We start from the raw sequence: 26,086 nt of genomic DNA, 5'->3' as shown, positions 1-26,086 counted from the left end.
TAAATTTTATTGGTAATAAGCCGTCGCTATCACGTAAAACATTTTAGCGATTCATTTTTGGGAGCTTAACCATAAATTTAAAGAATTTTTTTTTTGCGATAGCAGCCAGTCGTCGATTATGCACGAGTTGGCAAAAGGATTTTGAATTTAATTTTTTTTTTCTTATATCTTACAAATGCAATATATATATATATATATATATATATATACATATAAACCCCTATTGCGGGCAATATCTTTCGAACAACAAGACGAAAATAATCTACGTGCACGTAATACATATTGCTATCGCAATTTCATCTTTGTTGCTTTTGTAAACACTCTCCTTAGTACTTATTAGATATTATTCTCATCATACTATGCGCACTAGCATTATACCAATTTGATATTAGGTCACCCGCAAAATAAGTTCTACTATAACATCATAATAATTTTTGTAAGTGGAAAAAAAAACAAAAACAGATAATAATGCCCCTATTACCGTTTACAACTCAACTCTGGTTGGGTTGAAATTTCGCAATTTGGTATTACAGATTACAACTCAACCTGTCAAAAAAAAATTTCGGTTGAGTTGTCTAGCCTTACAACTTTTTGTGGCATTGCCGTTTACAACCTTGTGTTGGTGTAGTTGTCAAATACGTCAAAATCTTACAACTGCTTACTAGCAGTTGTCTCATACAATTTTGCAGTTGTTTTGAAAAAATGTTACGTTTTAGAAGACGGTTCACCACCTAATTTTTAACAAAAATTTTCAAGGTCAAAAGACACGTTTCGACCTCCGATTTAAGAATCCGAAAACAAAAATTGTAATTCTTTACGACAGCATGACACTGCTAATACGCGTCCAAAAATATCGAGAGAGGTTCCAAAAGACGCGTATTAATCTCGAGAACCGAAGGCGGAAAATAAACATTTTATCTCTGTCCGGAGATATTTTCAGTTGAAGTTGGCGATTTTCATGTGGTTGTTGTAATGTTGTTGTCTTTTTTCGGTTTGTGTTTAATATCTTTTGAACGAGTTAAAATTTGTATTTTCCGCCTTCGGATTATTAATACTGATGTCAAGACGCGTCGTTTAATACCTCTCTCGATATTTTTGGACACGTATTAGCAGTGTCATGCTGTCGTAAAGAATTACCACAAACATTAATTCTAATAAAATCTAATTTCATGTGGTTGTTGTATTTTGCCAGATTTTTTGTATACAGCAATGCAGAAAGGTGTTGGACCCAACCAGGATTATTTTTACGAATCGCGGCCAAAGGCTGCCAACGCAGAAAGATGTTCTTTGCAAAAAAACTGTGGACCGGGCTTCATATTTCGGACCCTCTCGGGCCATTTTGTGGGTCTTTGTAAATATCTTTCGAAAGAAATAAAATTTTTAATTTTCGCTTTCGAATCCTAAAAACGGAGATGGAAACCCGTCTTTTGATACCACCTTTGATAAGAGTTAGATGGTGCACGGGCTTATAAAACGTTACCAAAAAAAAACAAAAAATTTAAGGCCGGTAGTTAAACCTTTTTTAATCAAACAATAATAAACAATTTTGTACACATTTCTAGAAAAACCAACGTTTAAACGAATTACATTGAATAACTTTTTGACTTTATTGATATTCCATAGTTGGACGAGGCTGGTCGCAGTTTGGATGCAGCCAAAATAGGTGAAATTATGCGAGTCCCATTGATACTAATCACTACTCCTGGGAATCCTATTTGAGTAAAATACAGTTTTTTCTGTTAGGGTTTTAATCTACTTCGCACAAATACGCTTCTCAATTATATCTAATACCAGTCCAACACCAAAATCATTTCCACAGCATATTTGATAGCTGCCGTCAGCAAGGAATCGGAGTGTGGCGCATAATTTTAAAATACGAACGCGTATGCGGAAATGGTTCTTAATTTTGTTTAGTACTGAGTAAAATGCTTCCTTTCCAATCTGCAAAATAACTTCATATGAAGCTCATTATTTGTCACTTAAACATTTTCTTACTTGGTGCTTGGTAGTTCCAAGGGATTGGAATGATCACGCAAATGTTTCCGTATTCGCGACATGTCAATCACCAACATTTTCGCCAGTTTAAAATAGATTTCATATAACATTAATAAAAAAATCACATTTGAAAATGCTTAAATTTCTGCCACAAATTGATCAGCTGTTCATTTATCTGTCAAATCATCACTTTCTTAGCTTGGCAGCACCAATTCAACTTCAACTGAAATAAGTTGTAATTCGTAATACCAAACAGGAGTTGAGTTGTCTGAAAGTTGAGTTGTTTTAAGTACAACCCAACCAAGTTGAGTTGTGTACCGTAATAGGCCCTTAAGTGATTATCGTAACAATGTACTTTAAGGGCAACCCCTTATGATAATAACTAAAACAGAAATTTATATATATTTTTTGTTAACAAAATATAAGCAAATTGTTGGAATACCTTTGTTGTTAGAGAGTATAGTTTATATTAGAATTTAGCTAATAATCCGATGATTTTTCAGAGAAAAGGTTTAAGGTATTAATAATGAGTATTGAATAAAAATTGTATTTATAATGGGAATGCTGACGTCGCCATTTATTTAGAAGGCACGTAGGGTCTACAGGTAAGGGGCCACCGAAATACAGGTGCGTCGTTGGCCATGGATTTTGAGGGTGGGAATAGCACAGGGCGTCGCAACAACACCCGCGGCGCCCCCAAGTTATATTCGACCTTTTTGTTTTTTCATTTTAGTTTTCAGCTTTTTATTTTAATTTTCAGCAGTCTTTTTTTGATTTTTGATTTAAGAGTTAGTAACCGGTCATGTCCGGTTCGGTAATTTTCGTTGCGTTTTGTTTTTTTTGAATTTAAATTTTTGAATGTTAACGGTCTGTTCGTGGCATCCGGTTTGACCGGATGTCGTTTTAGTTTGAATTTATAAGCGTTTTGAGTCGGTCTCTGCGCTTCTGTCAGTTTTTTTTTTTTTGAATCTGATAGCTGAGTTTTTTAAGGCATGATATGACCTTTTTTTCTGTTTATGGCGCAGGAACAGTAAGGTTGGCAAGGACGCGCCCCATCCGACAATGACTAGCCACTGTGCACCACCACATCATGCCGACCGCCTTCCTTACTGCTTCCACTGTAAATGCGTTACCATAACAGATGGCGCCCAACGTGATTTGGTGCCCGAACCGCTGTCGCGCTGGTCATTCCGGGTCAACTTGTGAAGTTGACCATCCCACCAGTCCGAGGTGAGCAGCCGCAAGAGCAGCCACCTGCGTTGCGGTGGGATGGTTAGATGGATCAAGTTGTCCGGAGTGATCATCGTTGGCAGTTGCTGAGGGCGCCATAACAGATGGCGCCCAACGTGGCACCTGAGGCGCTGGTCTCAGTGGTCAGTTCGGGCAACGTGAGAAGTTGACCATTCCACCCCGGTGAGGCAGTGCTGAACGCACTTAGTTTTTTTTGTAAGTGGGATTATACGTTGCCGGAATGTTGTCCGTAGTCGGCGTTGGTAATAATTTTGTTCGCTAACTTGGGTTTTTTTTGTCAAATTTTTATAGTTTTTTTTGTTTCCTTTTTTTTTTGCCGAATTTGTTTTGTCTGGTGTGAGTGTGTGAGCCGGGATTCAGAGTAACACTCCTCCCTGTCCCACCAGTCTGGGGAGCGGCCCTTGAAGCCGCTCCACCCATAGCTGCGGAGGCAGGAGGGGTGTCCAGGGTGAATGAACGGGAGGCCTCAACACCCCCAGCCAGTCCCACTAGCGAGTCCCAAGAGACCGCCTCTGCGTTGCGGCTGGGTGGGTTGGGACCAACCTGTGTGTGTAGGAAATTGACCCTAGTGGCCCGAACCAGTCCCAGAGGCAGGTCCTTAAGACCCCCTTATGCGTTGCGGTTGGGAGCACTAGTGACGAGTATGAATGAGTTTGTGTTGTTTTTGTTTTTTTTCTGTAGCCCGAGTGCCTTCGGGGAATGGGATGTCAGCGTTCCCATTGACTACCCAAATATTTTTTTTTGGCCTTCTGTGGGGGCGATAACCACTAGCCTTTCGGAGTTTGGACGGGTTCTCCATATTAAAATGTCTACACCTTTTTTTTGTTTTGGCCTTCTGTGGGGGCCATAACCACTAGAAATCATCTTTCGGAGTTTTGACGAGTTTTCCATAACAAATGTCTAATTGCCGCAAAACCCTTTTAAACTAGGAAACAGAATTAATTCCCAACTTGACTTAGTTTTTTTTTTGATGGACCTATGTTGCCCGGCTAGCTTCGTAGTAGCACTTTGAGACTCTTATCTCAGGGGTGAGTCGTGCCCCACGTTGATTGGCATCGGAGGCCCCTGGCAGTGGCTTCCCACAGCGCATCCGGTTTCCTGTTCGCTTCATCGTCAGGTCTTCAAAGCGAAGCAGGTTTGTTACGGTCTGCTGTTACGGTCTACGGCTACGGTCCACTTGGGAGCGTGTTTGCGCGAACACACCTAGTGTTGTGGCGAAAGTTGCGATAAAAATATCGGAAAACAAGAAAAAAATATCTGCGATCACTAGCAAAAAAATTGGCAATGAGTTTCCGGAAAAAAGTGTGGTTGGCTGCAGCTAAAATTGTAGCGGCCTGGCGATATATAAAAAAAAAAGGGATCGTGTAAAATCGGTTGACACAACTTCAATAGCAAGGTGCCAACTGCTTTATTAACATTATTGCTACGTCAACTGCACATCCCCACTTATATTTAACGAATCGCCAAACACCCTAGCCGGCTGTTCACGTATTCAACGAGCATTGTGGAAGAACCAAAAGACTGCGACGAGGAATTGCAGACCCAACTACTAGAGGAACAAACAAGTGGGAATAAACCTTATCACGGTTGTGTCGAATTGACACAAGCGCAACGTATATAATATCTAGTAAAGTAGGTCGACGTTTCACAGCCACACTTAGTGAGGAAAGTGTTAGTGATTCCGATACGGATTCGGGCGGCACTGAGCTAACTGTTAATGAGAACCATTGCTATCCGAAGATAAACCCCTTTCTCTACGTTACGAAATACCCTACCACCTTCGGAAAAGCGTCCGACCACCAATTCCGCCCCCAGGGCCAGCAGTACGCTGCCGGGTAATACCACTAACGCCAAAATGGCCAAGTCATCCAGATCGTAAAGTCCAGCACGAAGCTTTATCGCCACCAGGTTCATTCGATTACCTCGGACCAAATCGCAACAACCACCAACAGTACCAAGACCGCGCACCACAACCAACAACAGCGTCGGCTTCACCGGTAAAGTCAATTTCACCAGCGACAACACGTCGGCAGAGACCCATGGTACGTACTCTGTCGGCCATGTAAGTACCAGCAAGGTATAACTTTAGATATAATTACCCTACAAAAAATTCTGGTCACGAAACTTACCCACGCCCATGCAAATGTGACTAGGAATATAACCTGTGACTGTATAATAACTAGTCAAACGGCGTGGAATGACGAGAGCATTTTTGCAGGGTAGTTAAAGGAACTTCCAAGTGGTACTTAGAAGGTTTTATACAGCCCGGGTAAACCATTTGGAGCCAGGAGGGCGAATTCGAAAGCGGAAATTAACAATTTTATTTCAATCAAAAGATATTTCTGAAAAACTGAAAAATTACCACGGAGCGCTCCGAAACCGGGGGGGTGGAATCCATAGTATAATTGCTCAGAACACTATTCAACATTGGCGGCCTTCGGTAGCGATTACCCTGGTGGGTTCAACACATGTTTGGTGATAAAAACTTAACCCGCGCAAAATATTTTTACGCACAGTTTTTTTTTTTTTTTTTTTTGTGAGTACAACAAAATCATCAAAATTACATCAACCACATAAAAATTTTAAATTTTGTTTGCAAATATCTCTGGAAGGAAATACAATTTTCAATTTCCGCTTACGTATTCGTGATCCTGGGTCCAAAGCGCGTCTTTTTTTGGTGATTTGTGAGCTAAGGTAAAACATTACCGGGACTCGAACTAGTTCACTATGTAGTACGCGATTTCCTATGCCCGCATGGCGCATTCTTCGCCTAATCTCTGTTCGCTTCCTAATGTGGAACATCAAGCTATCTATAAAAGCCGAACATAATTTTATCTTATAATTTTGTTCACTTTCTCTAGTTTTAGTACGTGCATACTAAGCGGCGCCACATGTAGTGGCAATGGATCGACACTTACCGCTTGCTTCACAAGAATTCATGAAAAGAAAATTTCGAAATTTTGCAAAAAACTAATGCATTTAGCCAAAATAATTCGTCAAATAAAATCAATTGTACAAAGTCAAAGCTTGCCTGTCGCAAGAAGCGACTAAAATACCAAATACATTCAAGGGATTGTGTAGCGCAACCCTTTCATGTTGCCAGCGCAATATATAGCTTCTCCAAACCCATTTGTCTACCTCACCTATCCGTGGCGAACCCTTTTCAATAACAGCCGAAGCTCGGGAGGTCGGTATGCCATAGAAGGTCGCATGTGGTCATAACAAATCATTCCCGAGATGGTTGGGCTTGGTACCGGAACGTACCGGATCTGCATCCGGTAAAGGATCATCAATATCGATAACACTCCCCAAGGACTTCGGGGAGTGTCCTTATAGCTACAACAACAACAACATAGTGCAATAAATATGACCCTTTGTTTTGAAGCAAAATCAGCATGAATTAGGCACTTTGCAAACAAAATTCGGTATTTGATTTGATGTAGCTCGGTACGTAATACCTAGTTTACAAACTACGTCACACTTGACTGCTTGAGCGAATGAAAGAAAGAGAGAAAAAAACGAGAGCTAAGGGAAAATGACGTAAAAATTGCCCATAAAAAACAGCTGATCTTTTGTTTACGTGCGCAATGCGCAATCTTGTGTGTGTGATTTGTGGACCACGTTTACAATGCCTTACTCTACAATAAATTGCCAATAGATAATCTGCGCGCTTACCTATGTTCCATCCCTGAGAACTAGATTATTTTCTGTCAAATTTTCACATTTCTCTCTTACTTCAATAACATACCAACCTAATATAAACGCACGCAAGTCATTTTCTGTCAAAAATGTCTCATGCACATACAACTTGTATGAGAGCAACCGAAATTGAATTTACTGCGTGAAAACCTAACTCGATTTCCAATTTTTGTTCTGCGTGACATTTAGATTTGACGTTTGCATACATATTTTACATCATCGCAACGCATACTTATTTCGGCTAGAGCAGAAAACGCCGGTTGTTTGCGTGCGCTAAAAAAACGCAGTGCGGTGGAACTTTTTTATGAAAAAAATCCGCATCTTTTAAATTTGTTCATAATTACCGATCATCAGGGGAAAAAAATATGTATTGGAAGTCTGGTTATATAATTAACGGTTAGGAGTAAAGTATGAAAATGAAGATAGTTTCTTTATGTGTAAACTAGGTCTAACGATTAAGAGTTAAGTACGAAAACTAAGATTGTCTCGTTATATCTAAACTAACAGTCTCTTTATACCTATATGACACTACTTTATTTTCGTGTTTTTTTCTTGTATTTTATCTTCAATTTTTTGTCGCACACCCTCTTTATACGGCTTCAGTACTGATGTAAGTGTGTAAACTATATTTGAAAAAACTAACGAAGTACAAGGAAAATACAATCTAGTTCATTAAAAACAAATGAGTCAGTTTGTATTTCGATAGTTTTTTTGGACATTCGGCCGTTTTTTTCTTTATTTTTTTCTGACACATGAAAATTTTGTTTTTAGTTTGAAAATCTGGTTCATAAAAACACAATTAAAATCAACTTTCTTGTAAAAAAAGTGAACCACTAGAGACCGAAGTAATTTTCGCATGTTATTAGCATTGTTTTATTGTTAAAAGTGTTAATGTAAAAATAAAATGTAAAACATAAACAAAAACATGTCAAGCTCACTAATTTTGGGGGAATAGTGGTCTCGCTTTTTCATGTTAAAAATTGTTTTTGTGTTTTGAAGTTCCAATAAGTTTCGTCAGGTTTTTTAGCTTGGAATCCAAGCAAAAATAAAGTAGTGTCATATATGCTTTACCATTGACGCTATCATGTTCAGAACGATAGTCGCTCGTCTGTTTGTAGCACGATAAGCCATACGACAGTAAAACCAAAGAGGATAAATACAATAAGAGACGTCACTCGTTACTTTTAGCTATTTACTCGATGTTTTCTATAAGGTAGTCGCTGGTTTTTTTGACGAGATGTCCATAAAATGTCTTCTACATATTTACGTGGGGTATTTGTTTTTATTTTTCTGACTGTATTTAATTAATTAATTGATTCTCTTTCAAAAATCACGTCTGCATAAGGTGCCTACACAGCATGGTTAAATGTGAGACAATTCAAAAATGTTTGGTAAAACAACAGTCAAAGAGGATTAATATAATAATAGCCACCAGTCTGCTATGAGTGGCGAGTAACTCGCTGGAAATATAAAAAAATTGATGCCGAATGTTTTCTATGAGGAACATTTTTGAATTGTCTCCCATTTAAGCATGCGGTGTAGGCACCTTATGAAAACGTGATTTTTTGAAAGAGAATCAATTAATTAATTAAATACAGTCGGAAAAATAAACACAAATACCACACGAAAATGTGTAGAAGACATTTTATGCACATCTCGCCAAAAAAAAAAAACCAGCGACTACCTTATAGAAAACATCGAGCAAATGGCTAAAAGTAAGGAGTGACGTCTCTTATTATATTTATCCTCTTTGCAATAGTCAAAATCATAACAGCTGATTCCTGCGTTATCTCGGCATTCCTCATCACGAAGAGCTGATGAAAAAACGAAAACAAATTGTTAAAAACAAAAGGCGAAAGCAATGGCTTTCGCGCAGTTGATAAATAACGTTATTTAGATCTAGAAGATAAACGAAAACGTAAGCTTCAGAGTACATTAGCATCCGATATCGCCAACGCAAGTGCTGTTCGTTAAGCGCCTCATTCGACAAACGGAATGAAGCCGTAAAGGGCCCATTACTGATACTTAGCATATACTTGACTTGGCTTGAGAACTGTCACTTACAGTTCTGTTAAATGAACATTGCATGTTACTGATTACTCAAAACTTAACAACACCTAACTTGACTTAGAAGTCTGTTGAATTTTGATTTTCTACGTAAGTTCTAAGTGACGTTTACATTTTGAGATGCCATTTGTTTGTTTCCATTTCATTTTGACATTTTGTCATACAAATTGACATTTATTTAAAAATAAATTTCAAGCCTGATTATGATGCCAGATTGTATGCGCTAAGTTGCCAAGCTTACGCCAAATCAAGACAAGTCTATGCTAAGTATCAGTAATGGGCCCTTAAGTCTTATCTTTTCTATGAGCATGACTAACATATAACGTGCTTATCGAGCGCCTCCCGACTTGAATAGATGGGTGCCCCACTAAAAAATCATCGATAATATTAATATTGCCATCGTCTGTTTTACAGCTTTATGGGGTGGTTTTTTTTCAGTAGAACGACTGCGGCTTTTAATATTTACTGATTTAACTCTGTTGCAAGACTTTATTTCATTGCAAAATTAATAAAGTATGACTTGGGGGTTTGTAACATGTGGTCCCAATGAAGCGCTTGTTGTTTCAGGTGAGTAGTTTTCTCAAGAAAAGGTCTAACTAGAACTTCTAATTGGATGTAAATAAAAGTGAATTTTACGTGACGTCATTTTGTGCGTGATTTTTTTCCAATTCGAATTTGTAGATATGAAGTAATGCGTGTACAAAATAATTTATTAAATTTTTGGTAATATTCTAGTTGAGGGGTCGACTGCTAATACGCTACCAAAAATATCGAGAGAGGTGTCAAACGACGCGTCTTGACATCAGTATTAATAATCCGGAGGCGGAAAATAAAAATTTTAACGCGTTCAAAAGATATTAAAGAAAAACCGAAAAAAGACACGCGTGTTTCTCCGAAACCGGGGGTCGGATCCATAGAAGTTTTGCGCAGAACACCTTTCTGCGTTGGCGGCCTTCGGCCGCGCTTATAAAAAATAACCCTGGGCTACGCCATGCCAAGTCCGGGTGTGTGGTATATCCGTGGCTACCGCCACGGTGATGCACAATTTTCTTTGTGGGTAAAAACACAACAACAACCACATGGAAATCGCCAACTTCAACTGCAAATATCTCCTGACAGATAAAATTTTTGGTAGCGTATTAGCAGTCGACCCCTCAACTTTTATTTTCCGTCTTCGGATTATTAATACTGATGTCAAGACGCGTCGTTTGACACCTCTTTCGATATTTTTGGTAGCGTATTAGCAGTCGACCTCTCAACTAGACTTTTACCCTCTTTCGATAGTTCCCAACTAGTTTGATGGCGTTGTTGTTGTTGTTGTTGTTGTTGTTGTTGTTGTTGTAGCGATTAGTTACTCCCCGAAGGCTTTGGAGAGTGTTATCGATGTGATGGTCCTTTGTCGGATACAGATCCGATACGCTCCGGTAACACAGCACCATTAAGGTGCTGGCCCGACCATCTCGGGAACGATTTATATGGCCACATTAAACCTTCAGGCCATCCCTCCCCACCCTCAAGTTCCATGAGGAGCTTGGGGTCGCCAGAGCCTCGTCTGTTAGTGAAACGGGATTCGCCGCTCGAAGGTGAGGTTGACAATTGGGTTGGAGAAGCTATATATTGCGCTACACAACCCCTTGAATGATGGCGTTTAGCGCAGTGGTAGTTTTCGAAAGCCATGCTGATGATTGGCAAGACGGAAGTTTCCAGTGAAATACGGAAGCAAAATGGATTCAAGTGTTGTTGTTGTGTTAACAGTGATTCGCCCCATTCAATAGTCACGACCACTCACAAATCGTCATCAAAGTCCTCTAAAGGGAGTACAAGGAAACTGGGAATTTCAACGGCGTGGTATTGGTGTTAGAGGCGTAGGTTCGGTAAATTCTGGTACCGGGGTCGATTGCTTATTGACCGACCAGAGTAATTCTTTATAAGCGCGGCCGCAGGTCACTAACGCAGCAAGACGTTCTGCGCAAAAAATACATACTATGGATCCCATCCCCGATTTCGGAGGGACCTGGGTTTATTTTTCCGTTTTTCGTTAATATCTTTTAAAACGTTAAAATTTTTATTTTCCGCCCTCGGGATATTAATACTGATGCCAAGACGCGTCGTTTGATACCTCTCTCTTTTAATTTTTGCATTACGAGGTCTCAACTGGGAATCAAGTACTCATCTTCCACCATACAGGAATATACTTCTTCTAATTAATTTGCCATATCTAGAGAATCGTAGAGTATTACTTGGCGTTATGTTCATTCACAAGCTCATCATTGGCGTGATTGACTCCCCTGACCTAATCAGTCAACTAAATTTTGCGGTTCCTGCTAGGGCGTCCAGACATTTTGTGCCTTCTCATTTACCTCTATGCCGGCAAAATTTTGCTAGAAACAGTCCCCTGCATCATTGGTGCTCGCGGTACAATGATTTGTATAACTGCATTGGCTTTGAATATTCGTTTGCTGCTTTACATACTGCTATACTCTTATGTTTAGCCTGATATTTTAATTTAATTTTTTCTTATACAATGCGATGTCAAATGTTTATAACATACAAATTTTCTATGTACCTTTTTTGAATTTTTGAATTTTAAGAATGGCTCTGTATTTTACATATATATCTGTCTATTACATAATTAGTCGACCGCTTTGTGTTTGCGTCGACTTTAAATAAATAAAAAAATAAATATTTTTGGTAACGTATTAGCAGTCGACCCCTCAACTAGACTTTTACCCGAAAGAGTAACAATAAAGCAATTTCCACCGAATGCAATAGAAGCGCACCTTCGGATTATTGAAACAGATGTCAAGGCGCGTCGTTCTACATTTTTGGACGCATATTAGTAGTCGAACCCTGTTGTTGTTTTTTGTTGTATTAACGATCCCTTTTCTAGACTATTACCGGTAGGTTCCACATTACAATTGAAGAGATGGTTGGTGTCATGCGGGCCACATCGAGGTTGGTTGTGGACAAGTAAGAGTTTCGCCTGTTACAGTATCCAGAACGAATTTGGGCCAAAGTTTGCTTTCTTCTGCAAGAGTAGGATATTGTATGTTGATAACAGGGTTTACCGGGCGCGTCCTGTCGTCCAAAGCCGTTTATCGATTCTGTGTGGATTTTGCTTAGGGTCTGCTTATGCTCATCATAGTACTTATGAAGATGTTCCCTTAACCTCTATGGAGGCGGGGCTGGATCAAGCAGTTGTTTGCTAGGGTGTCCAGGTGTCTTTTCCGCCCTCGGATTATTGTTCTCGAGATTAATACGCTTCTTTTGACACCTCTCTCGATATTTTTGGTAGCGTATTAGCAGTCGACCCCTCAACTAGAACACCCTTCTGCATTGGCGGCCTTCGGCCGCGCTTGTAAAAAATTACCCTGGGTGGGTCCAACACCGGTTTGGAGACCAAAACTATATCCGCACAAGACACTTATGTTCACAATTTTTTTTGTGGGTACACCATTACAACTACCACATGAAAATCGCCAACTTCAACTGCAAATATCCCCCCACAGAGATACAATTTTTCTTTTCCGCCTTCGGATTATTGTTCTCGAGATTAATACGCTTCTTTTGACACCTCTCTCGATATTTTTTGACGCGTATTAGCAGTCGACCCCTCAACTAGACTTTTACCCTCTTTCGATAGTTCCCATCTAGTTTGATGGCATTTAGCGCAGTGGTAGTTTTCGAAAGCCATGCTGATGATTGGCAAGACGCAAGTTTCCAGTGAAATAGGGAAGCAAAATGGATTCAAGTATTGCTGTTGTGTTAACAGTGATTCGCCCCATTCAATGGTCACGACCACTCACAAATCGTCATCAAAGTCCTCTAAAGGGAGTACAAGGAAACTGTAAATTTCAACGGGGGCGGATGGGTGTTAGTGGCGTAGGTTCGGTAAATTCTGGTACCGGGGTCGATTGCTGATTGACCGGCCAGAGTAATTCTTTATAAGCGCGGCCGCAGGTCGCCAACACAGCAAGACGTTCTGCGCAAAAAATACATACTATGCATCCCGTCCCCGATTTCGGAGGGACCTGGGTTTATTTTTCCGTTTTTCGTTAATATCTTTTAAACGAGTTAAAATTTTTATTTTCTGCCTTCGGATTATTAATACTGTTGTCAAGACGCGTCGTTTGATACCTCTCTCGATATTTTTGGTAACGTATTAGCAGTCGACCCGTCAACTAGACTTTTACCCGAAAGAGTAACAATAAAGCAATTTCCACCGAATGCAATAGAAGCGCACCTTCGGATTATTGAAACAGATGTCAAGGTGCGTCGTTCTACATTTTTGGACGCATATTAGTAGTCGACCCCTGTTGTTGTTTTTTGTTGTATTAACGATCCCTGTTCTAGACTATTACCGGTAGGTTCCACATTACAATTGAAGAGATGGTTGGTGTCATGCGGGCCACATCGAGGTTGGTTGTGGACAAGTAAGAGTTTAACCTGTTACAGTGTCCAGAACGAATTTGGGCCAAAGTTTGCTTTCTTCTGCAAGAGTAGGATATTGTATGTTGATAACAGGGTTTACCGGCGCGTCCTGTCGTCCAAAGTCGTTTACCGTTTCTGTGTGGATTTTGCTTAGGGTCTGCTTATGCTCGTCATAGTACTTATGGAGATGTTCCCTTAACCTCCATGGAGGCGGGGCTGGATCAAGCAGTTGTTTGCTAGGGTGTCCAGGTTTATGACAATTAAGCAAACGCTGTCTGTTCAGAAGACCATCTCTTTGTCTCACTATGTAGATAATCTTCAGGGATCATAAGAAGCCATCCCGTGGAAGTTCTAAATGCAGTATTTTTTGTTGTATACATTAGAGTACTTGTCGCTTTATTTTCTACAGGATGCTGCTATATGAAACCACTATTGGTGCCTGGTGGTCGAGCTTTTGTGTGGCCAACCATACAGCAAGTACAAAGGTTTGCTTCAAGTCACATACATACGTACATACATTCATACAAATAATTTAATTGTAAATATGTATTATAGAATCTCGCTCAATACGATGACATTGCAAGTGGAGAGTCCTTGTGTATACACTATTCAAGGCGTACCAATATCAGTAACTGGAATTGCACAAGTAAAAATTCAGGGCCAAAATGAAGATATGCTATTGACTGCATGCGAACAATTTCTTGGTAAAGGTGAAGCTGAAATACAGCATATTGCTCTGGTAACACTTGAGGGCCATCAGCGTGCCATTATGGGCTCTATGACCGTTGAAGAAATTTATAAAGATCGCAAGAAGTTTAGCAAACAAGTATTTGAGGTAGCTTCTTCAGATTTGGCTAATATGGGTATATCGGTTGTGTCGTATACCATCAAAGATATACATGATGAAGAAGTGAGTATTTAACAAGTAAGGCAGGCTAAGTTCGGTTGTAACCGAACATTACATACTCAGCTGAGAGCTTTGGAGACAAAATAAGAGAAGATCACCATGTAGGAAAATGAACCTAGGGTAACCTTGGAATGTGTTTGTATGACATTGGCATCATGGAAGGAAGGTAATAAAGTGTATTTTAAAAGGGAGTGGACCATATTTCTACATGTGGACGCCTTTTTGAGAAATCGCCATAATGGTGGAACCTTAGTTGTATATGTGAAGGCGTTTTCGAGATATCGGACCAGGGTGACCCAGAACATCATCTGTCGGGTACCGCTAATTTATTTATATATGTAATACCACGAACAGTATTCCTGTAATGATTCCAAGGGCTTTGGATTTCGCCCGTTTTCATTTTCTTCTACTTAATATGGTAGATGTCACACCCAATTTAAAAAGTTTTTTCTAAAGTTATATTTTGCGTCAAACACCCAATCCAATCACCATGTTTCATCCCTTTTTTCGTATTTGGTATGTAATTATGGCATTTTTACCATTTCTCGAAAGTTTCAATATCGAAAAAGTGGGCGTCGTCATAGTCGAATTTCGCCCATTTTTAATACCAAGATAAAGTGAGTTCAGATAAGTACGTGAACTAAGCTTAGTAAAGATATATCGATTTTTGGTCAAGTTATCGTGTTAACGGCCGAGCGGAAGGACAGACGGTCGGCTGTGTATAAGAACTGGGCGTGGTTTCAACCGATTTCGCAAGGATTGGTAAATTTTTGTTCTACTTATGGCATTAAAAGTATTCTAGACAAATTAAATGAAAAAAGGCCATTTATATAACAAAAAAATGTAAGAAAATGATTTTTAAGTATTCTTTTCTTTATATATTATGGTAATCTACGATTAAAATGACTCGCTTTCGCATTCCAGCAACTGCATTAGGCCGATATACACATACATTCGTATTCATATAAAGAATATATAAAGAAAAGAATACTTAAAAATCATTTTCTTACATTTTTTTGTTATATAAATAAAATTGATAAAAAAAAAATTTTATTTTTGAAATTTTTTTTTTCAATTAAATAAAAAAAATATAAAAAAAATCGGCCCACTCCGGGATTAGTGGGGATGATTGCATGAATTTTTTATGAGAAAAAATAAATAAAAATGGCGAAATTCGAAAAATCTCGAAAAACTGAAAAATTAAAAAAAAAAACTTTAAAATTTTTTTTGTATTTTTTCCGAAAAGTACATTTAAAAACAAATTTAAAAAAAAAAGATCTCAAACGGTCAATTTTTGAAAAAGTTATAGCATTTTGAAAACAAAAACGGTGTTTTTTTTAAATTCATAACTTTTTTTGAGTTGGATGAAAAAATTCTGAAAAACGTCTTTCGTAAGCTAGAAAAAGAAGAAAAACTTTCAGCCAATTCTAAAGAGGTCGGGTTCAAAATTGGTCGAAATGGGTTGGAATACCCCATATATACTGTAAAGATATCAAATTTTTTGTTAAAATTTGACTTTTAAAATTATTTTTTTAAAAAGTGGGCGTGTTCGCTATCCGATTTTGTAAATTTGTATTTAGCGCACATATAGTAATAGGAGTAGCGTTCCTGCCAAATTTCATTTTGATATCTTCAACGACTGCAAAATTACAGCTTGCAAAACTTTTAAATTACCTTCTTTTAAAAGTGGGCGGTGCCACGCCCATTGTCTAATATTTTACTAATTTTCTATTCTGCGTCATAAAGTCAACTCACCTACCAAGTATCATCGATTTATCCGTCCTTGGTAATGAATTATCACAATTTTTCGGTTTTTCGAAATTTTCGATATCGAAAAAGTGGGCGTTGTTATTGTCCGATTTCGTTCATTTTAAATAGCGATCTCAGATGAGTGGCCAGGAACGTACATACCAAATTTCATCAAGATACCTCAAAATTTACGGCGGACGGACCGACGGACGGATGGACATGGCTAAATGAATTTCTTTTTTCGCCCAGATCATTTTGATATATAGAAGTCTATATCTATCTCGATTAGTTTATGCCGCTACAGGGTACCGTTAAGCAAACAAAATTAATATACTCTGTGAGCTCTGCTCAGCTGAGTATAAAAAAAAAATATGTAGTTAGTCAGAACATGCTACTTGGACTAAAAACTTACATTTGTTCTATATACACTAACAAAAGCACTTGTAAATATTATATTACTAGCTATATTTTTTTGCTATCTATACTTTTGTTTTGGCGCTTCAACTGCAGTAACACTTTAATTTATGCTAAACGCACTAAACCATTTCTTTTCATTTTATTATATGGTATGGGACGTAGTCATAGTTTAAAGGCTCCATTACTGATACTTAGCATAGACTTGACTTGGATTGCGAACTGGCACTTACAGCTCTGTTAAATGAACATTGCATGTTACTGATTACTCAAAACTTAACTTGACTTAGAAGTCTGTTGAATTTTGATTTTCTATGTAAGTTCTAAGTGACGTTTACATTTTGAGATGCCATTTGTTTGTTTCCATTTCATTTTGACATTTTGACATACAAATTGACATTTATTTAAAAATAAATTTCAACGCTGATTATGATGCCAGATTTTATGCGCCAAGTGGAGTATAATCGTGGCTAAGTTGCCAAGTTTACGCCAAGTCAAGTCAAGCCTATGCTAAGTATCAGTAATAGGGCCTTAACTCAAGTGGGAACGTAAATTTTGTTGCGGCTGTTTTTGACAGATATGCCATGACTACGCCTTCATATGTAATTGCGTCTAAAATAAGACGCTTATTCTTAATAAACATATTTTTGCTATATCCTCTATGATATTTATTTATATATATTTTATAGCTATATTTCTATTTAGTTCTTTTATTAAAATGTATTTAGCATAGTTTTTATAATTCCCTAATGCTATATACACATAAGCAAAGTATATTAAATTTTCAAAGTAGTCTAGTTGAATGAATTTCAGCTCAAATAATCTCTTCTTTTTTCGGAATGGTGAATGCGTACTTAATGTGATATTTACAAATAATATCGTTATTCGAAATAAAAGGGTGATTCCAAGGTATGTTTAAAATGATACATATGTACATACATTTATTATATTTTAATAAAAGTAGAAAATTTATAATACAAAAATTATTGGGCAACTCACAAGAGTGTCGTATACATGTAAAGTTTAAGATTTGAGTTGTTTTTATGGTTTCCAAAGATTAAAGCATGCCACATACGACGAAACCTAGTGAATTGCCGATATAATACGAGGGTTGCTATTTATATCTTGAGCCGAATAATGAAATGACAGTAATTTATTATCGAAAATGGCTTTATTGTTTTTCGAAGTATTCTCCATGATAATCAATACACTTTTGCATGCGTTCAAACCAATTTTCGTAGCACTTTTTCCACTCCGATTGAGGTATCTCCAAAACATGGTTTTGGAATGCATCAACGGCTTCTTCCGGCGAATAAAAAAAAAAGAAGTACGTTGGCCACGCATTTTATTCTTGATTTGCGGAAATCATTTGGCGCCAAATCAGGGCTGTACAGAGGGTGACTCATTAATTCGTCGTTTTGGCCAGTCAATGCCGATGTGTGAAAGCTGGCATTGAAGAATGATCCTTCGTTGCCGCTTCTTCTTGCGTATTTCACCAGGCACTACTGGCAAACAAATGGTTGTGCACCATTCGGAATTCACCGTTCTTCATTGTTCTAATGGCGCGGTAGCCACATGTCGAGTTATTCCGAAGAAACAGGCTCATTTGCTTCGAAGTGCTTCGCGGACGATGTCGGATTTGGCTCATCTTGGAAAAACCATACAGTGGATTGCTGTTTAGTTTCGGGCTCATACGCATAGATCCAAGATTCGTCACCTGTGTAGATGTTATATACAGCTTTTGATGCACCGAGATTGTATTTGTTGAGCATTTCTTTGCACTAATTGACACGAGCATCTTATTCAGCTTTTGTCAAATTATGCGGGATCCAACGCGAACAATTTTTTTTACAGCTAAATGTTCATGCAATATCTTATTTATGCTCGTCATACTAATGCCCAGGGATGCCTCAATCTCACGATAAGTCGTATGACGATCTTGCAATATAAGTTCGCGCACAGCGTCAATATTTTGTTGCACAACAACTGATTTTCGACGAACTTCAAGACTTTCTTCCCTGAGCGAACGGCGGCCACGATGGAATTCGTTATACCAGCGTTTCTCAGTGGCAAAGGATGGAGCTTCATCATGGAGCTTCATGGAAGTAAGTTGTTCAAAGCACTCCTGTCTTGATAATCCACGTCGAGAGTCGTAAAGAATCACCGCACGAAAATTTTCACGAGTTAATTCCATTTTTTCGCTGAGATACAATTTGTAAGTTACTGTAAACAACACAAGTTGTGCTCAAATGTCAAAATTTTCTGAAGAAGGTTCCCTGCTAGACAGAGCTGACGGAAACTCCAACACATTAACAGAATTTTTGACATCACTAATACACTCGCATAAATTTTTCATTTTATTCCTATGGAAAGCCATGGTAGGTATGTGTATGCATTAATGTATACAAAATGTTTACATCAGGTTTCATGTCGCTTCTAACAACCTGATAGAAACTTTGCTTTACGCTGTGATGTAAATTTCCATCAGCCATATCAGTCAATTGATGCCTCAAATGACTGATAGCTGCCTAGCAGGGTTATGCTTTAAAACGTCAAACTTTCAATTGAAAACGTCAGATGGCGCCGGCAAACACTTAGTGTTGCCAAGGCTCAAGATATAAATAGCAACCCTCGTAATTCAAAAAATATGATTGCATTTTGCGGTTGTTATTATTTTAAGTAGCTAATTGTACAATTGCATATTTTAGTTATTTTATATAGCTTTAATTTAAGATCCATGCCGTAGCGTAACTGTCACACATAAAGCTGGAGTCTTTGGTGCCGTATGTCGCATCGCTGTATCCGCATCCCTAACGTAATCAGCTGTTTATCGTTACGACGGAAACCAAAAGCCAATTGGTTGGCTACGATACGGTTACGACCTTAGCGGCACCAATAATCGATTGCATTGATTCTCATAAGGTTGGTCGAATCAGCTGTTATAAGGTCACCGATACGGTTACCGATAAAGCACCAATGTCTCCAGCTTAAAGCACTCGGCGAAACACATATTTGGGTAAAATAACACTTTTCCAGCCCACCTGATTCCTTCATATGGGTCATTATTTTACAAATCGAACAACTTTTTAGATTTCATAATTTTGATTCTGTTCAAACTTTTTTTTTAAGTTGCTAGCATGAAATAAGCAAATACCTGTATCAGGATTTCCTCGAAACAATCTGCATGAGCTCAGATTCGATGGGTAAGCAAACTTGCCCACATTCAAAATGCTATATCTTTGGTTCCACTCGTCGTATCTTATTTTGTTTTATTTTGAAGGTAACAATATTTACTTTATTACTGCGTTAAAATATATTTAATTTTATAAAATGAAATAATTGTTTTCGTTCTTGCTGTACAGCTAAATGGTTAGCGCAGCGTGCCTAATGCGGCAGTACCAAAAACGTGTCAGCTGACACGACCTATCTTATGAGTGTGCAATGTAAACGAAAACTCACCGACGTGCAACGCCCGTACGTACGTAGCCCGGAACGTAGAAATCAAAACAATTTTGATTTTTTTCGTAAGAACGTGTCAGCTGATCGCTCTCTCACTAGACAGAGTTGCCTAGTAAACTTTTGTGCGCAAATTTTTGACCGTTTGCAATTTTATGCAAAAACACCTAATTAAAGTTTGAAAAATTGTGAAAATAATTCGAAATAATTATGTAAAAGTGCTGATTATAAATATTTAATCTATTTATACTTATTTAATATGTATTCCGGCCTTTTACAATATCAAAAATTAAATCGGGAAAAGTTGATGTTTCCATAAGCATACATGCAAAATGGTCAATGGTACGTTGTAACGCCCGAGATCGAATGGATTTTGTGTTATTTTTTCTGTTTTGTTTGTTGATAATTTAATTTATTGTTCTGTAAATTGAATTGAATTTTGTACGCATATTTGGTGAAATTTTCTATTAAAATATTTTATTCTTGTATCTTATTGTAATGCATTTGGGTACACAATAGTTTTGGTTTATTCGTTCGGTGCAAAGATAAACAAATTTTTTGGTGTTCCAACTCTAGAGCAAGCAACATATAGCTGGCCATGGGAAAAGCACGGACTCTCTAAATTTAATCCTGCAACAGTAAGCGATTGTCCTTGTGCTTTGTTAATTGTAATTGCAAAAGCAAGGCGCACAGGAAACTGTAAGCGCTTAAAATTGAATGGCAAATCTGTAGGAATCATTGGGATTCGTGGTATGAGCACATCTTCACATTTGCTTTTACCGCTGATGATTGTTGCTTTGATTACATTCGGCATTAATTTCTAAACGCAAAGTCTGGTTCCATTGCACAATTCACCAGGAAATTGGTTTTGAATGCGATCATTGATTTTGTTAACATGATCTTTTTGGGAGCTAAGATAGTTCGTTCGCATAGCCAAAAAACATTTAAATTTAAAATTCTTAATTCTGAAATATGAAGAACCTTTGTCTTGATCGAAGGAACTTAGAGCCAAAATTTGGTGATGATCGAAGTATGGCAAAGACTTTTTCATAGGGAACACACACACAGAATTTGATTTTTATATATATAGATAGATGTAGATAGACTGAAGCTAACAAATTTTTTTAACGGCGGCAGATTACTAAACGTCCAAAAGGCATAACAGCCAAACTCAACAATGCATTCAAACTTTAGGTGTTAAAATAACTTAAGTTTGTGATTTTGGCGACCTCTTAATTAATTACTTATTTTGTTTAAAACTGGCTTCAGGTCAAATTGAGTAAAACACAATATGCTTAAGTTTTACTACCAATATATTTCGGTTACTCTTCCGGTAACCGTCTTCAGGGCGTAAATTGCATTTATTTACGTGGAGCTGTGTACTGTGTACGTCAGACAGAGCAGACGTGTAAATAAATGCAATTTACGCCCTGAAGACGGTTACCGGAAGAGTAACCGAAATATATTGGTAGTAAAACTTAAGCATATTAGGGGGACTCATGAAAGCATATAAACTTATAAGGTGTAAAATTATATCAATTTACACACGCGGTTATATGAACGCACCTAGTAATACTCTTGATAAACTTGATTGTTTATCCGCTGTATTATTGCCAAACAAAATTTTTTTGATTGTTATACAAATTAAAAAATGCCAAGATTAAGTGAAAAATCAAAACTAAAACGCCTTTACTTGCTGATGTTGGAGATTTCTGATAAAAATGCCTGCTGTAATGTCTGCAAGGTTGCATTCCTTTGAGTTTACCGCGTTTACACAATGAAATGTGCGCGTAAATTTATACAAATTGTGTAAATGATTTTTCATACAAAATTTGACAGCTCGTTTACGCACTAGATAAATTTATACGTTTACACACTTTATAAGGCATTTATACGGTTACATGAGTCCCCCTATTGTGTTTTACTCAATTTGACCTGAAGCCAGCTTTAAACAAAATAAGTAACTTAAGTTTGTACGGCAGCCATAGTTCTGAAAAATCCCATTTGTAGGGAAGGTGCCACGCCCCTTTTTCCCCATTCCGCATTTTACTGGAGGTGTTAGGACTTAACGTCATATAGCTCCTTACCACTTTTCATTATCCCACCATTACTACATCAAGAGATATGCAGTATAATATATTCCATTTGTATTGGAGGTGCCACGCCCCGTTTTCCCAATCCCACATTTTCTTGGTGGTGCTAGGGATTGACATATAACTCCTTACTGAATTTCAATGTTCCGGCATGTATACCTTCAAAGTTATGCAGTACCAAAGATACCATTTGTATGGGAGGTGCCACGCCCCTTTTATATATCGAAATTATTTTTATCCTAAAACCTTCCCGTTGATCGAAGGAACCTATAACCAAAATTTGGTAATGATTGCAGTGTGGGAAATAGGTTTCCATAGCGAACACACACACACACACATAATTTGATTTTTATATACATATATGTATATATAGACTTTCATCTAAAAACCTTTTTATTTTAAGTTGGACAATTTTGTGGTTCAAAAGATATTAACTCATTTCTGACCTGCCTCGAGCAACTTGCTTACATTTACTTGCAGCAGGTACGTGCTACAATTGTTTACAGCCAACGCCTGCCTGTGTATGCATGCATGGTCAACTTAACTACACCATACATACATATGTCTATGTACTTGTAAACAAACCAGGTAGCAGGTAGCTAGTTTTACGAAATTATTATTTATATCAGAATTAGTATAAGCAGATGTAAGATTGTAAACAGAAAACAGAATTAAATTTTATTTCAATGTAGAAACATCGTTAATTTCCTTAATTCTTAAAGTTCTTGTTTCATTTATAATTAATAAGATACGACGAGTGGAACTAAAGATATAGCATTTTGAATGTAGGCAAGTTTGCTTACCCATCGAATCTGAGCACATGCAGATCTCCGAAAAAAATTTTTTTCGAGGAAATCCTGATATATATATGTGTTGACTTAAATTGCGAAAAGATTCCAACAAATAAATTTGGTGTCTTTTAAAAAAGTGAAATTTTTTGTCTACAAATCCGTACAATTTGTAAAATAATGACCCATATATGAATCAACGTTTGAGCGGGATACGGCAAGTACGAAAGTTAACTAGGCGAACCCCATGTTCGTATTTAAAAATTATAAACTGGCCCTAGGATCTGAGATTTGTGGGCTTGTGTAACGGAGCTACGTACCTAACGTATTATATATTTATTTAATGTATCGCGATGTTCAATACAATGCGAATTATTGTCATTTGTTTAGATTTAAGTTGTGTAGGTAGGTAGGTTGAACTGGCCGGTCCATGAGGACCTCACATAGACTGATTGAGTCCGTAGTGTTACCAGAAGTTTGTTTTAACGACCAAACTGAAAAACCCTATCAAAAACCAGGACCTATGTTATAAAATAACTCCGTCCTCTTGGCAAATACTAGAAGCTTCCTAGGACTTAAGCCACTTGCTGCTTCTAGATCTGACAGCTGTATCACTCCTAATAGCTGGAGTCTTAGCCTGGCAAGTGCAGGGCACGAGCACAGAACGTGCTCGATCGTTTCCTCCTCCAACCCGCACTTCCTACACCTGCTATCACTGACCAAGCCTAATTTAAAGGCATGTGACGCCAGAAGGCAGTGTCCAGTCAGAATACCCGTCATGAGTCTACAGTCCTCTCTTTTTAATGATAGAAGCAACTGTGTTAGTCTAAGGTTGTAAGACCTACACATAATCTTCGACACTTTACAGCTTGAACCCACGCCTTTTCTGCTTGGTCGATCATGTGCACCTCTCGCCTTCGCTTAATCTCGCCCAATCTAATTGGGACGTCTACGGAGCAAGCTTCAAGGGATGCGCCCTTTTTAGCTAATTCTTCCGCTTTTTCATTCCCATCTATTCCCATATGCCCTGGGACCCAATATAGATGTATGCTTCTCCCTGTCCCGATTCTCTCCAGAGACTGCTTACACTCTAACACGCATTTAGATGCTGTGCTATGCGAGATTATTGCCTTAATTGCTGCTTGACTGTCAATATAAAAGTTAACACGGTTGCAGCTTAAGCTATTCTCTTCCAGGGTTTCTACTGCTTTGGTTACGGCTAATATTTCCGCTTGGAAAACGCTACAGTAATCCGGCAGCCTGTAGGATCTGCTTAATTCCGGATCAGCGCAGTATACCGCAGACCCTACTCCTTCCACTATTTTGGAACCATCGGTGTACACATGTATCGCCTCGTCCGCCATTTGCGCACCCTTGCGCCAACCGTCCACCTCTATTGTGGCCTTAAGATCTCCCTCAAAGTGCAGGTAGGGAATCATGTAGTCTGTTCGTCTTGTGACTGAGGACGCTATACTACTATGGCCATATGGTCGGCGCTCAAGCTGCCCCGAAGCATCGAGCCTGGTTGCGGTCGTTAACGCTTTGTTCTTTGCTACCAGGTCTACAGGTGGAATGTGCAGAATGTTGTGTAAATGAGCTATTAATTTTGTCTGTGCTTCTCATTATTTTCACTGGTCTTTTTATTTTTACATGTTTCTAATGTTTTATTCTAATGTAAGCAGCATATAGTAAATGATGTTTCCATATAGCCCACTCACAGTCCCCTTTAAAAATGTTTTCAAAACTTCTAAATTTACAATACCAAATCGAAACTATGAGCATTCCTATATATGCCACAATTATTTTTATTGATAATGGAGGAATTGGGCTTAAAAAGGGATCGGTAGACACCGCATTGCATAGCATAGGGTGGTAATAGGCATAGAGAAAGCCCTTGAATATGAGGAATATGCTCTAGAAGCCTTCTTAGACATTGCCGGGGCTTTCAACAATGTTTTTTAAATGGGCGATCATGGATGGTCTTAATTACATTAAAGTACATCCAGCCTTAACCAGATGGATCGATCGGCTGCATGTTAAATTGCAGGAAGATTACCTCACAATAGTGATTGTATGAGGCCACCAAATCAGTGGACAGGGGCATGCCGCAGGGAGGGGTGCTATCACCCCTGCTGTAAACGCTGGTCATAATGGCAATTGTCATATGCCCCTATTACCGTTTACAACTCAACTCTGTTTCAGTTGAAATTTTGCAATTTGGTATTATAGATTACAACTCAACCTGTAAAAAAAAAATGTCAGTTGAAGCTGTCTAGTCTTCCAACTTTTTGTAGCATTACCGTTTACAACATTGTGTTGGTGTAGTTGTCAAAGACATCAAAATCTGACAACTGATTACATACTAGCAGTTGTTTCGTACAATCTTGCAGTTGTTTGGAAAAAAGGTAACGTTTTCGAAGACAGCTCACCACCTAATTTTTAACAAAAATTTTCAAAGTTGGTATGAAAAGACACGTTTCGATCTCTGTTTTTAGAATCCGAAAGCAAATATAAAAATTTCATTTCTGTCATATCATTTCGTTTAAAATTTTCATGTGGTTGTTGTATTTTGCCAGATTTTTGGTACACACCAATGCAGAAAGGTGTTGGACCCAACCAGAGTTATTTTTACAAATCGCGGCCAGAGGCCGCCAACGCAGAAAGGTGTTCTGTGCAAAAAAAACTATGGATCGGGCCTCATATTTCGGACCTATCGGGGCCATTTTATGGGTTTTTGTAAATATCTTTCAATATAAATAAAATGTTTAATTTCCGCTGTCGGATTCTTAAAAAGGATGTCGAAACTTGTCTTTTGATACCACCTTTGATACTTTTTGAAAAAATTAGATGAGGCACCTTCTTGTAAAACGTTGCCGGAAAAAAATTAAAATGGAAAGGGAGTAATTAAACCATTTTTAAATTCATTTAGACAATCTGTATAATCAGCAATTTTGTACACATTTATAGAAAAAACAAGTTTTCAACCAAAGATTACATTGAACATCTTATTGACCTTCTGCAAGGCGCAGTTCGGATACAGCCAAAATAGATGAAATTATGCGAACGTGAGTCCCATCGATACTACCCACTACTCCTGGCAATCCTGTTTTAGAGTAAAATGCCGTTTTTGTAGCGCTTTGCTCTGGAGTCATATGGGTTTTAATCCACTTCACACAAATATCCTCCTCAATATCTAAAACCTCTTTATTAACTGTAGATTTTGCCCTGTCCAACAC

General features: G+C 38.1%; 1 protein-coding gene and 1 long non-coding RNA gene across 3 annotated transcripts in view; one reads left to right on the top strand and one right to left on the bottom strand.

Annotated features, from left to right (window-relative positions):
• Positions 1–1,503: 1,503 nt before the first annotated feature.
• LOC137247131 (uncharacterized) lies at positions 1,504–2,276 on the bottom strand. Its single transcript, XR_010951782.1, has 2 exons — positions 1,996–2,276; positions 1,504–1,941 (listed from the first exon to the last, which is right to left on the bottom strand). It is a non-coding gene; the product is annotated as an uncharacterized lncRNA (long non-coding RNA).
• Positions 2,277–9,412: 7,136 nt separating this feature from the next.
• Flo1 (flotillin-1) overlaps positions 9,413–26,086 on the top strand; it is a 33,503-nt gene continuing 16,829 nt past the window's right edge. The window contains exons 1-4 of one of the 2 annotated variants that reach the window (XM_067776233.1): positions 9,413–9,579; positions 13,853–13,928; positions 13,999–14,353; positions 17,411–17,422. In XM_067776233.1, the coding sequence (XP_067632334.1) occupies positions 9,528–9,579; positions 13,853–13,928; positions 13,999–14,353; positions 17,411–17,422 (495 nt within the window). In that variant the 5' untranslated portion in view covers positions 9,413–9,527. The remainder of the gene's footprint in view (positions 9,580–13,852; positions 13,929–13,998; positions 14,354–17,410; positions 17,423–26,086) is intronic. The other variant, XM_067776234.1, reaches the window with a different exon arrangement.

The sequence above is a fragment of the Eurosta solidaginis genome, chromosome 3 (assembly GCF_040869045.1).
Source record: "Eurosta solidaginis isolate ZX-2024a chromosome 3, ASM4086904v1, whole genome shotgun sequence".
NCBI lineage: Eukaryota > Metazoa > Arthropoda > Insecta > Diptera > Tephritidae > Eurosta > Eurosta solidaginis.
This window is presented reverse-complemented; position numbering and strand designations above follow the sequence as displayed.